The sequence below is a fragment of the Papio anubis genome, chromosome 11, assembly GCF_008728515.1.
Source record: "Papio anubis isolate 15944 chromosome 11, Panubis1.0, whole genome shotgun sequence".
Taxonomy (NCBI): domain Eukaryota; kingdom Metazoa; phylum Chordata; class Mammalia; order Primates; family Cercopithecidae; genus Papio; species Papio anubis.
In genome coordinates, this window is record NC_044986.1 from 66,890,887 (window position 1) to 66,905,061 (window position 14,175).

The 14,175-nt window shown below is 51.9% G+C and overlaps 1 protein-coding gene across 1 annotated transcript; it reads right to left on the reverse strand.

The window, feature by feature from the left end:
* Nucleotides 1-396: 396 nt before the first annotated feature.
* Nucleotides 397-11,765, reverse strand: NODAL (nodal growth differentiation factor). The gene is made up of 3 exons (XM_031652253.1): nucleotides 10,365-11,765; nucleotides 3,223-3,920; nucleotides 397-1,033 (listed from the first exon to the last, which is right to left on the reverse strand). The coding sequence occupies exons 1-3, from the start codon at nucleotides 10,555-10,557 to the stop codon at nucleotides 881-883; spliced, it is 1,044 nt and encodes a 347-aa protein (XP_031508113.1). The 5' UTR covers nucleotides 10,558-11,765; the 3' UTR covers nucleotides 397-880.
* Nucleotides 11,766-14,175: the final 2,410 nt, after the last annotated feature.

The window sequence follows — 14,175 nt, forward strand, 5'->3', positions numbered from 1 at the left end:
CTGTGACCATAGAGCAAGTATCTTGCCACCCAGGGCAAGGCCTTCACCACTGCTGGATAGGAAGCTCAGAGGCCTCATTAATAGCACACATTGAGAGACTGAGGTGAATTGTCACCAACTTTAATAGATTCAGGTTGTGTCTGCCTAAGCAGACTGACATGGGGATGTCTGAAAGCTCCAGCTTCTGTAACCTAACACGGCCAGTCCTCTTGGATGAGTTCCTGCCTCTGCCTTCACAGGCACCAGCTGGCCCAGGATAACTAGACAATGGCTTTATTGTTGTACAGCTCATTAGCAGAAACCCACTCCAGTGAGCCTCTGGACAAGGCCAGTAGATTGCCACTGGCCAGCCAGAAAGCTGTGGGGCTCCCCCAACCCAGCCTGAGGCAATGAGAGTGATGGACTCTTTTTAATCTATACAGCGATCCTTAATCTTTGGGGAGGGGCACAGGTCACACACAGACTACTTTGGAAAATACATGAAAGCTATAGGTGACCTCATCCCACCTCCAGAATACATGCACATATGTCTCAACTTTCACATACAGTTTCAGGGGGTTCACAGGTTTTTTAAAAATCCATTAGAGAATTCAGCGCACTTGTGCTTTTCCTCGCCACTGTCTTTTCAGTAAAGAGAACATCCAGCAAGCCCCCTGCACAGGCTTCTTCCTCCCTCTTCCTGACAGCGGCCTCTGTGCTTGGCCAGACTCCACCGAGCCCTTCATTTACAGAGTGGGCAGCCCTTCCTCTTCAGTTCCGGTGGGCAGAGCAACTTTGCCCCTCTCTCTTTCTCCTTACTGGATTGGATGGTTATCATGTCTTCCAGGAGCTTCCCGGTCTTCCAGAGTGCAGGTAAATCCAGTCTCCCTCCAGGATGTCATCAGAGGCACCCACATTCTTCCACAATCATGTCTTTATGGTGATCTAGGAGCACTCTGCCATTGTCCACATACAGCATGCTCAGCGGCTTGGTCTTCACGGGGGCGCAGCAAGTAGAAGGGACTCGGTGGGGCTGGTAACGTTTCAGCAGACTCTGTAAAGGAAAGGAAAGGAATGTCAATTCACATCCTGATGGGCAGGTCAGAATAGTAGTATTTCTGGGTAAAGAGTAAAAAAGTTATGGAGTTAAAGTCACTTCCTGAGTGCAAAAATAGAAGAAAATTATTTTCATAAAGGAATTAGCTTGCCAATATATCATCAACTCTAAAGTCTAAACTAACTTTAGCTCTGTGATTGTTTTGTGAAAACAGCCTTTAAACAGATTCAAAAAATCACATGTATCTGGGTAGAGTAGTAGCTAATTTTTTTTTTAGCAGTAGCTAATTTTTATGTTCTCCTATTATTCTAATCTAAAGCAAATACTACTTATTTTTTTCTTTTTTGAGATGGTCTTGCTCTGTTGCCCAGGCTGGAGTGCAGTGGTGCAATCACAGCTCATTGTATCCTCAACCTCCTGGGCTCAGGTGATCCTCCCACCTCAGCCTCTTGAGTAGCTGGAACTACATATGCATGCCACCATGCCTGGCTAATTTTTGTATTTTTTGTAGAAATAGGGTTTCGGCATGTTGCCCAGGCTTGTCTTGACCTCCTGGGCTCAAGCGATCCACCCACCTCAGCCTCCCAAAATGTTGGAATTACAGGAGTGAGCCACCATGCCCAGCTATGAATACCAATTTTTAAAATATTCCAAGAAACTCATGGTTTAGTTCTAGAAATATGAAGCAGAATAGTTAATCATGTGGAAATTCTTATGGGATTTGCTGTCAGCCAGAGAAGGACAGAGAGAGTCAATAGGAGGAAAGGTAACAAGACCTTGGCATTTTGGAACCAGGCCCTGTCCCTGTGGTCTAGTAACATCTTTTTGGATCAGAGTGTCAGAGTTGGCAATTGGGACTGTCTGGGTCTTTGTGGTGCTGCAGGTGGGCGATGAAAATCAGCAGGCCTGGGTGAGGCTCAGGACAGATCCTTGGAAGCTCTAGCGCCCCCGATGACTCCTTGCATGACCTTAGCCCATGTGCTCACGCTCTCTAGAGACCCTGAACCCCGCCTGAGGCTTGGCATGGAGGATATACTGCAAGTCCAGGAGATTCTCATTCCAGACTTCATGGAGTAAAATGAAAACATTTTGGTCCCATATGACCTTTGACAGCAGGGCAGGGCCACCTATAACATCAGATCTACCATATTAGGCTCTATTTTCTGTTCTCTCCATCTTATTCTCTTTCCTAACTCACCAGCCCTGTTCTTCCTCCACCACCTCCTAGACCTTAGGCTGACTAGTGGCACCAAGTGGCAGCCTCTGGCCTTGTCTACTTCTTTTTCTTGTTTTTGAGACAGAGTTTCGCTCTTGTTGCCCAGGCTAGAGTGCAATGGCATGATCTCGGCTCACTGCAACCTCTGCCTCCTGGGTTCAAGCGATTCTCCTGCCTCAGCCTCCCAAGTAGCTGGGATTACAGGCACGTGCCACAATACCTGGCTGATTTTTGTATTTTGTGTCACCGTGCTGGTCAGCCTGGTCTCGAACTCCTAACCTCAGGTGATCCACCCACCTCAGCCTCCCAAAGTGCTGGGATTATAGGCATGTGCCACCGCACCTGGCCGGCTTTGTCTACTTCTGTAGAATGAGTAGTCAATTCTCAACCAAAATACTGTAGCTGGAACAGTGTGATTCCAACCATGGCCCCATAATGCAGCCAAACATGCCTGTTACCTACCAACTACTTTACATGTCATATGCATGTCATCTCATTAACCCTACAGCATCCCTATGAAATATGGCATTGCCCTCCTCATCTTACAGGTGGAAAAACTGAAGCTTGAGAGAATAAGCAACCTAATCAGTATCACACAGCTAATAAGGAGTCAAATGCAGGCCTGCCTGTCCCCAAAGTCCAGATTCTTCCTTTCCTAGAATGTCAGGGCTAGGGAAGTGCTGAGACCCTCTGGTCTACCCCTACCCCCTAATTTTATGAAAGACAAGGATAAAGTCCCAGGGAAACAATGTGTTCAAGGCTACCCAATGATGCATGACCCCATACAGGCTTTATAAGGATGTTACACTCGGTCATCTCTACATCCCTGGTACCTAGCACAGGATCTGGCACATTGGAGATGCTTGAATAGCTGTGAATGCAGGAACACAGTCATTTAATAGCTAAGCTAGAGCCCTGTCCCCCAAGGCTGGCTTACTGCCTCCCCTTCGCCTCATGCCTGGCATCCCACCTGGATGTATGCATGGTTGGTTGGATGAAACTCCTCCCCGACAGGATTAGGACACTCGCCCTCGCAGCGATAGGCGTTGTACTGCTTGGGGTAGATGATCCAGGAGCCCCATCCGATCAGGTTGAAGTCCACCTGGAACTTGACCTTCCGACACAGTTGACTTCTGTCTGGCAAATGATGTCGACGGTGCCTCTTGCCCCACTCCCAGGACAGCTGTCCCTCCTGGGCCCGCCAGGAGCTCTCGGCTTCCCACAGCAAGGTGGACCCACCCAGCCGTCTCTGCTCCTGCGAGAGGTTGGAGTAGAGCATAAGGAGCACATCGGTGGCAGGCGGTGTGGGGGGCCGCTGCCAGCACTCTCCAGCTACCCTGGACATCTGCTTCTCCAGGGTCCCAGGGCGCTTCAGCCACTTGGAGAGTGGCCTGGTCACCTCCAAGACCATGTTGCCCAAGGAAAAGGTGACCTGGGACAAAGTGACTGTGAACAGGTCCATCTGAAACCGCTCAAAGCAGCTGGCTGAAGCCTGCTCTGTGTCAGGCTTTGGCTGGTGGAAAATCTCAATGGCAAGTGAGCCCTCAGTGGGGAGGTCCACGGGGCTGGACAGCTGCAGCCGGAGCTCAGCCCATGCCAGATCCTCTTCTTGGCTCAGGAAGGAGAAGTCAAAAGCAAAGGTCCAGTTTTGCCCATCCACCTCCACATCTGGATAGAAGAAAACCAGGAAGGAAGCAGGGTGAGTGAGGGCCTCCCCCAGCCTCAGTCCGTGTCACAACCACCATAGCTCTTGCTGGAGGCCTTACCTTATATAGAATTACCTTTGAATTCTCACCCCAACCCTGTGAATTGGTAAGATTTTTGAGTCCCTTTTACAGATGAGGAAAACGAAGGCTCACAGTGGTTAAAAGACCTGACCAAGGTGTCATTCTTGGAAAGTGGCAGAGCCAAGAGTAAACCTGGATTTGCCCAACTGCTAAGCCCAGACTCCGAATCACTGTTCTTCCAGTCCCCCTTCCAAGATAACTTGCAAAGCCAGAGGACAGTCAGTAAAAATGTGATGAGTTGCATCTCCCTCTCCCCTCTCTCCTCTGGTACATAAAGTCTGACCAACATGGAGAAACCCCATCTCTATTAAAAATACAAAATTAGGCCGGGCGCGGTGGCTCAAACCTGTAATCCCAGCACTTTGGGAGGCCGAGACGGGTGGATCATGAGGTCAGGAGATTGAGACCATCCTGGCTAACACGGTGAAACCCCCTCTCTACTAAAAAATACAAAAAACTAGCCAGGCGAGGTGGTAGGCACCTGTAGTCTCAGCTACTCGGGAGGCTGAGGCAGGAGAATGGCGTAAACCCGGGAGGCGGAGCTTGCAGTGAGCTGAGATCCGGCCACTGCACTCCAGCCTGGGCGACAGAGCGAGACTCCGTCTCAAAAAAAAAAAAAAACAAAATTAGATCGGTGTGGTGGTTTGCACCGGTAATCCTAGCTACTCGAGAGGCTGAGGCAGGAGAATCATTTGAACCCAGGAGGCAGAAGTTGCAGTGAGCCGAGACAGTGCCATTGCCCTCCAGCCTGAGCAACAAGAGTGAAACTCTGTCTCAAAAAAAAAAAAAAAAAACAAGACAAAACAGATTGGCCTGTTTTACAGACACATTGAGTTAAATGTGAATATCATGGAAAAGCTCAGAGCTCTCAGGGAGGCACAGGCAATAGAAGCCAAAGACTGGGCCGGGCTCAGTGGCTCACGCTATAGTCCCAGCATTTTAGGAGTCCGAGGTGGGCAGATCACAAGGTCAGGAGATCGAGACTGTTCTGTGAATGGTGAAACCCCGTCTCTACTGAAAATACAAAAAATTAGCCGGGTGTGGTGGCAGGCACCTGTAGTCCCAGATACTTGGGAGGCTGAGGAGGGAGAATGGCGTGAACCCAGGAGGCGGAGTTTACAGTGAGCTGAGATTGTGCCACTGCACTGCAGTCTGGGCGACAGAGCGAGACTCCATCTCAAAAAAAAAAAAAAAAAAAAGAAGGAGCCAAAGACTGGTCACCCTCTGCCCACTCCTCGGTTCCTAAGAGTTTTTGGCAACCTTACAAATAGGTTTCTAAAGGCTTTTTAGGCATGACTACCCACCTACAGGATGCTCGCCCATTCCTTTCCCAGGTCATTCACACACCTAGGGCACACAGCAATCGCATGCACCCAGAAGCTTCCAGAAGGCTGAAAGTGGGAGTTGCCCCATTACAATGCAAGGTGGATTATTTCCCAAAGAAATTCACTTTCTCTCTGACCAAAGATGCTCTATGAGACAATAGATGAATAAACTGTTAGATGCTCAGACTGGACCTACCTCAGAGATCATCACCCAGAAGACACACACAGCCAGCCCTGTTCCACTCACCCAAGACAACCAAACCCAAACTGGATGATAAGGAGTAGAGGAGCACACTCCATTTATTCTGGTCCTGGATTGATTTTCCCTGATGTCTGAGAATAGCACAGATTTGTGGATTTTCAGGTCACTTAATAGTGATGCCGGGCGCGGTGGCTCACGCCTGTAATCCCAGCACTTTGGGAGGCCGAGGCGGGTGGATCACCTGAGGTCGGGAGTTTGAAACCAGCCTGACCAACATGGAGAAACCCTGTCTCTACTAAAAATACAAAATTAGCTGGGTGTGGTGGCTCACACCTGTAATCCAAGCTACTCAGGAAGGCTGAGGCAGGAGAATTGCTTGAACCCAGGAGGTGGAGGTTGCGGTGAGCCGGGATCGTACCACTGAACTCCAGTCTGGGTGACATCAGCAAAACTCTGTCTCAAAAAAAACAAAGTGATGAACTTTCTTCAAGCTCAGTTTCCTCTTCTTTGCAATGGGAATAATGCTGCACCACCCTCTCTAATTATCACAAGGATCCAGAGAAATAAAGAGGTTTGAAGGTTTATTGCTAAATAAAAGTCAGGGGTTATTCATTAGAAATAAGACAGGGCGTTTGTAACTCTTTGTGAATAGACTCTGGAGGTAGTTATGATCTCTAATGTAGTTCTAGCCTGGCTGCATAACAGTTTATTCATTGACTGTCTCCTAGAGGATCTTTGGTCAGAGAGGAAGTGAATTTCTCTGGGAAATCCAGCTTGTATTGTAAAGGGGCCACTCCCAATCTCAGCCTCGTGGCAGCTTCTCCCACCCCATCTCCAGCAGCTCTTTTTCACTTAATTTCCACTTCCCTCCTCATTAGCACCTATAGGAGGCAATAACCGGCCCCTGACTAGCAGCTTTCCCCAGAAGTGTGGGGAGGAAGCTAACATTACTCAGCACCCACTGCTGCCACCTGTACCTGGAGGCTTGGGGCAGTGAGTTTAAAAACACTTTATCTTGGCCAGGTGTGGTGGCTCACGCCTATAATCCCAGCACTTTGGGAGGCTGAGGTGAGTGGATCACTTGAGGTCAGGAGTTCGAGACCAGCCTGATCAACATGGTGAAACCCTGTCTCTACTAAAAAAAAAACAAAATTAGCCAGGCATGGTGGTGCACGCCTGTATTCCCAGCTACTTGAGAGGCTGAGGCAGGAGAATCCCTTGAACCCAGGAAGTGGACGTTGCAGTGAACCAACATTGCGCCATTGCACTTCAGCCTGGGCAACAAAAAGCAAAAACTGTCTCAAAAAAAAAAAAAAAACTCTTTTAGAAGAAGGCACTCCTGCTCAATGGTTAAGAGCAGGGGCCCCTGAGTTCCCCCATGATGGCTCAAATTCTGTCATTTGCTGTTTGACATTGGTCAGGCTACTTTCCTTCTCTGAGCCTCAGTTTCCCTCTCTTAAAAGGGAGATGGAGGGGCCGGGCGCGGTGGCTCACGCCTGTAATCCCAGCACTTTGGGAGGCCAAGGCAGGCGGATCACGAGGTCAGGAGATCGAGACCATCCTGGCTAACACCGTGAAACCCCATCTCTACTAAAAATACAAAAAAATTAGCCGGGCATGGTGGCGGGCGCCTGTAGTCCCAGCTACTCGGGAGGCTGAGGCAGGAGAATGGCGTGAACCCAGGACGGGGAGCTTGCAGTGAGCCGAGATCACACCACTGCACTCCAGCCTGGGCGACAGAGCAGACTCCGTCTCAAAACAAAACAAAACAAAACAAAAAACGGGAGATGGTAAGAGTAGCCACCTCACAGGGGTGTTAGGATTAACAGATAATTCATGTAATGTGCTTTGCCCAGCACAACCAAAATTCAATAAACACTGGCCATCATCAGCTGCCTCATTATTTCCCAGGTCCAAAAGTTAGAAACGAAGGTGTCCGGACAGGCCACAAGGGACCTGGACAGAAGTGCAAAGTTCCCTGTGAACAGGATGGACAGTGGGCAAGGCTGGGTAGGGAAGAGACCGCTCCTTCCTGCTGAAAGAAGTCTGTGACTTCACCATCCTTCCTGCCTTCTCCCACTGCTGCCAGGGTGCCCTGGGACAGGGCTGATAGGTTCTCTGGTTCATCTTAGAATAAGAGTTCTAACATTGTGGGTGTCACTGGTGCCTGACGCAAGGTAGGAATGTTCTCAGAAAAAAACAAATGCATCCAAATACAACAAACGTGATTTTAAGGTGGGTATGAGGAAGGGATTCATGGACACCCAAAAACCCATTCATATGCTGAATGCAGACTTAGCCACACAGATGCCCCTGATGTCCTCCTGGCCCACCTCCAGTTCTTTTTTTTTTTTTGAGATGAGTCTCGCTCTGTCGCCAGGCTGGAGTGCAGTGGTGCAATCTCGGCTCACTGCAGCCTCCACCTCCTGGATACAAGCGATTCTGCTGCCTTACCCTCCCGAGTAGCTGGGACTACAAGTGCGCATCACCATGCCCAGCTAATTTTTGTACTTTTAGTAGAGACGGGGTTTCATCATGTTGGGCAGGATGGTCTTGATCTCTTGACCTCATGATCCGACCGCCTTGGCCTCCCAAAGTGCTGGGATTACAGGTGTGAGCCACTGCGCCCGGCCCCACCTCCCCTTCTGAAGAAGAAAGTGGCTGGGCTCACGCCCTTGGGTTCTCTTCCTGTCGGACACCACCGTCCCCAGACAGGGCTGTGAGGGCCTGACACTGAGTGCCCACTCTACATTTTCATAAATTATAAGGGTCGTTACCACCAGTGGCTTCCCGTGTGCCAAGTGTTTCACAGGCATTCTCTAAATCTCCTCACTGTTCCTCTCATCTCACCATTTGCAGATGAGAAAACTGAAGGTCCAAGGTGAAGGTTAAATAGCAACAGATACAGATGTAAACCCAATTGGACTCCAACATCCCTTTCACGCAACTGCGGTGCAGCTTATTCGAAATAAATCCAAGATGGAAGAAGTGGGGCTAGGACATCCCTTCTCCTCCAGTCTCCCTCCAGGCGGGCTCTTCCCACTGCTCTTAGAAAATGAGGCCGATTCACAACGTAAATGTGCCCGCATGCCGCTGTACACTCAAAAGCAGTGTTTAGGCCCGGTGCGGTGGCTCACGCTTGTAATTCCAACACTTTGAGAGGCCGAGGCAAGCGGATCACGAGGCCAGGAATTCGAGACCAGCCTGGTCAGTATGGTGAAACCCTGTCTGTCCTAAAAATATTTTAAAAAATAGCTGGGCGCGGTGGCGCGCGCCTGTAGTCTCAGTTACTCGGGAGGCTGAGGCAGAAGAATTGTTTGAACCTGGGCGGCGGAGGTTGCAGTGAGCCGAAATCGTGTCACTGCACCCCAGCCTGGGCGACAGAGGGAGACTCCGTCTCGAAGAAAAAACAAAAAACAGTGTTTAGCTGAAAGAGAACAGTCTCCTAATTTACAGAAGGGAAGGCAGAAAGAGAACCCAAGACGCGCCAGGGACAACAGGGAATCAGGAAGCAGGATTTGAGGCCTAGAACCCAGTTTTCCAGATTCCTGTCCATCACCGCACACATCTCGAACTTTCCAGAAGGGAGTGAACTGGAAAAGCGCTCCCTCCCTTCTTTGACCACTCCCATCCCCGGCCGCTTTTCGGTGGAGGGGCCTAGCAATCCAGCAAATTTCTCATTGCCCCGCCCCCGAGGGTGTCCCCTACTCTGGCTGGTCCCCAGATGACCCTTCTGGAGAGGGTCACTGGCTGGCTGACCCCAGACGCGGGAGCGAGGAGCCCCCGGCATCAGGTCACAAGGGGCGGGCAGGCGGCAGGTCGGATCAGATTAGCCGATGTGGATTGCGCCCCAGCCCCGGGGAGGGCCGTCTGGCCCCCTCAGGCGGAGGGAGGCGCGGGCGGCCGCGACTGCCCAGGTGGCGGGATGTGGATTGAGGCGCGGAAGGGGCTCCCCCTCCGCAGCACCCACCTGCTCGCCGCGCTGGGTGCCCAGAAAGCGCTGCCAGGTACTCGAGGGCGATACCCTCAGATCCCTGCCGTCCTAGACACCCACTCCCCTGCAAATCATGGCCCCGAACCCGGGGTTAACTGAGACACTTGACACCTCCCCGGCGCGGCTGGAGGACCCAAGGCTGCCACAGTTCGCGACTTCGGGACAGCCCATCCCTGATCTCCGGACCGTGAGCCCGAATCCCCGATGTTACCAGCTCAGCTGCCGATACTCCCGACGTCACACCCCGGGACCCCTTCACCTTCACTCGCAGAAAGAAAAAAATTCGCCAAGACGGAACCATTTCAGTAATACCAACGACCATTTACTGTGCCGTGCCGGGTACTGCGCTGAGCGTTTCGCGCGCATTGTCGTCTTGCGCATTCCACAGTCTGATAGACGAGCTGCTATTTATTACACCTATCCTACAGATGCGCAGACCCAGGCGCCGGGATAAGCAGCTTCACAAGACGGCAGCGATCAGCGCCTCCCACCCTTCTGCGCTGCACTACGCGCAATCCCAAATCAAAACTCAGAGACTATGGTCCCCGTCGAGGACACATCCTGAACGCTAGAATCCCTACCCGACTCGGCCGTGGATACGCCCCCAGCCACCGACGCTGCACCCGGAGCCTGCTGACGCGGAGACACCGGCAGAGCCAGGCCCTGGGCTCGGGACGCCCAGGCGGCTGCATGCCCGGCTCGGAGCCGCAGCCCCCAAACCAGATCACTTCCCGAGTCCGCCGGCTGGAAGCGGCGGAGGCGCCCCGGGGTGCCCAGCGGAGCGCGGCAAGCGGCATAGCCTACCTTGTGCCTGCAGGCTGCGGATGATGTCCGCCCGCGGCAGCGGGTTGCGGTAGAGGCTCAGCATGTACGCCAGAGGGGACGGCGACGAGGGCTGCCCCTGCGTACGCAGGTGCGCAGTGGCCACTGTCGCATCACCCGCCTGGAGCAGGGCCCACCAGGCGTGCAGGAGGAAGGGCAGGCAGTGGGCGTGCATGGTGGGCTGGCCAGGCCTGAAAGCAGCACCTCCAGTCCTTATATCCTGGGCCTCAGCAGCCGCCCCGCCCCCACCTTTCCTCCCTCCGGGGAAGTTTTAAGATCATATAACCCCCGTCCGGAGGGTGGGGGGCAGAGAGACCTCCTGCTGGGGATGGGCGAGACCTGATCCTGGTGCGGAGGAGGCCCGCAAAGCTGGCGGAGGACCTAGTTCCAGGGACGGGATCTAGGGCTCCTGGTTTGCCTGGTCTGGACACCCTGGCACCCTGCTCCTCTAGGTACCAAAGGCCTTGATGCTGAGACAGAGCAGGCTTGTCCCGGCAGACTCCCGGGTCAGAACTGCAACTTCCTTACTCGGCCTCACCTGGGGATCCCTGCCCCATCCTCTCCACTCACGCTGCAAATGGACCGCTGGCTCCTCAAGAAGCAGGAAGAGAATGCCAAGGGATCCTCGCGGCCCTCAGGCAGACTTTGGCCCAATCTGGCCGGGGCAGCCTCCCTGGCCACTGTCTAGATGGCCTCGGGGAGCACCCCTGGCCCTACCAAATACTGAAGTGCTCTCCTGGGGAAGACAGAAGGCAGGAGCGACTAGGACGATGACTTCTTCGTCTGAAAAGGGAGTGTTCAGCAGAAGCTGGAGCCGGAAGGAGCAAACGGGATGATCCTGGTTCATCAGGCTCTTCCCCTACAGGCAGACATCACCCCAGTAATTTCAGGAGGAAAGGTGTTACCCTTGTTGCCCACATCCCCCAATCCCTGCCTGGTGTGGCAGGGCCACAGAAGACCTGGGTGTCGGCTCAGGGCCACTCACTTTGATCTCTGGGCCCTGCTTTCCTTATTTGCACAAGAGTGATCCTTGTCTGGCCTCCTCCCTTCCAGGTGCAAAGTCAAGTCAGGGCTGGAATGACCTTTAAAGAAATGTAAATCCCCGCTCCAGTGTCAGGCCCCATCCGTTTTCCTTTACACCTGAGGGCTCTTTCTCTTCCCAGCTCCCCCAACCTACCTAGCCTTGACGAGCACGTTAGCTGCTGGCCAACACTTACTGAACACTTACTAAGTGCCAGGCACAGAGCTAAGTGCTCTATACACCTGGCTTCTTTCACAGGATGCCTCTAGCTCCAAAGAACTGTAGGCTGCTGGCCGAGCACAGTGGCTCACACCTGTAATTTCAGCACTTTGGGAAGCTGAGACTGGTAGATTGCCTGAGCCCAGGAGTTCAAGACCAGCCTGGTCAACATGGCGAAACCCTGTCTCTATCCAAAAATATAAAAATTAGCCAGGCATGGTGATGTGCGCCTGTAGTCCCAGCTCCTCTGGAGGCTGAGGTGGGAGGACTGCTTGAGCCTGGGAGGCGAAGGTTGCAATAAGCCAAGATCGGGCTACTGGACTCCAGCCTGGGCGACAGAGTGAGACCCTGTCTCAAAAAACAAAGCAACAACAACACAACAACAAAAGAACCATAGGCTGCGACCTGAGCAGGTGTTAGAAAATGGAGAAAGGTCCAGCAGGCTCAACTAGGAGCTCCAAGCCTTCGTCCTCTGTCTTAGGGGAAGAGGCTGTACCACCTAGCTGGGGGCCTCACCTAAGATTCAGGAGACCTGGGCTGTCCACCACACGAGCTCCTGGACAGTCTGTTAGTTTCCTAAAGCTGGAACTGTCTTGTTCATCCTGTTGTCACACAGTATGTACCATCATCATCATTGGAACTCAAAAAATCTGTGTTAAGTAAATCATTCAGGCCAGGTGTGGTGGTTCATGCCCGTAATCCCAACACACTGGGAGGCCAAGGCTGGAGGATAGCTTGAGGCCAGGAGTTTGAGACCAGTCTGGTCAACATAGCAAGACCCTCTTAAAAAAAAAAGAGAGAAATTTAAAAACAAGTAAATAATTCAGTGAGGCCAGACGCAGTGGCTCACACCTGTAATCCTAGCACTTTGGGAGGCCGAGGTGGGCAGATCACCTGAGTTCGGGAGTTCGAGACCAGCTTGACCAACATGGAGAAACTCTGTCTCTACTAAAAATACAAAATTAGCTGGGCATGGTGGCACATGCCCATAATCCCAGCTACTTGGGAGGCTGAGGCAGGAATATCATTTGAACCCAGGAGGTGGAGGTTGCAGTGAGCCAAGATTGCGCCATTGCACTCCAGCCTGGGCAAGAGCGAAACTCCATCTCAAAAAAAAAAAAAAAAAATTCAGTGAATGGCACTATGTCTGGACTTCCCTGAAGATAAGCATCACCTTGGTGTTTGTTAAACTATTGATTCCCCCCCGCTTTTTTTTTTTTTGAGATGTAGTTTCGCTCTTGTTGCCCAGGCTAGAGTACAATGGCACAACCTCGGCTCACTGCAACCTCTGCCTCCCCAGTTCAAGTAATTCTTCTGCTTCAGCCTCCGAGTAGTTGGGATTACAGGTCCCCACCACCATGCCCGGCTAATATTTGTAGTTTTAGTAGAGGTGGGGTTTTGCCATGTCATCTACCCACCTCAGCCTCCCAAAGTGCTGGGATTACAGGCGTGAGCCACTGCGCCTGGCCAAAGTATTGATTCTCAAGTCCAGACCCAGACCTTCAGATTTAGAATTTGGTGAGAGGGCGTGGTCATCTACATATTTCACAAGCATCCCAGTGATACTTTTTTCTTTTTTTGAGACAGGGTCTCACTCTGTCACCCAGGCTGGCATGCAGTGACATGATCTTGGTTCACTGCAGCCTCTACCTCCCAGGTTCAAGGGATTCTCCTGCCTCAGTAGCTGTAATTCCTGCCTCAGGAGCTGGGATTATAGGCACATACCACTACGCCTGGTTAATTTTTGTACTGTTAGTAGAGACAGGAGTTTCACCATCTTGGTCTCGAACTCCTGACCTTGAGTGATCTGCCCACCTTGGCCTCCGTAAGTGCTGGGATTACAGGCATGAGCCACCATGCCTGGCCCTCCAGTGATTCTGATCAGCCAACTTTGGGACCCACGTGGGCTAGGGTTCTTGCTGCAGTTTGTAACTCACCTCTCTACATTGTTTCCTCATCTGCAAAACATGTCTAGAGATTACTCCTCCCATGTAGACTTAACGAAATGAATGCAAAAATGCTTTACTGGCCGGGCGCGGTAGCTGAAGCCTGTAATCCCAGCACTTTGGGAGGCCGAGACGGGCGGATCACGAGGTCAGGAGATCGAGACCATCCTGGCTAACACGGTGAAACCCCGTCTCTACTAAAAAATACAAAAAAACTAGCCAGGTGAGGTGGCGGGCGCCTGTAGTCCCAGCTACTCGGTAGGCTGAGGCAGGAGAATGGTGTAAACCCAGGAGGCTGAGCTTACAGTGAGCTGAGATCCAGCCACTGCACTCCAGCCCGGGTGACAGAGTGAGACTCTGTCTCAAAAAAAAAATGCTTTACAAGCTCTAAAACCTGATGTCATTGTAGAGGATGATGCATGCGGGTATTATTGTGAGTGGTCCATGGTTGTCATCTGACTTCCCCAGCCTAGAGACTCAGCCTCAGCCCTCTGTATTAGACCCATCCCCAGAGGCAGAAGGCACCCTCATCCAGGTCATGCACATATAAATACAAAAATGACAGGTTGTGGTTAGTGCTGTGGGAGCCTCTGACCAGGACTCAGGT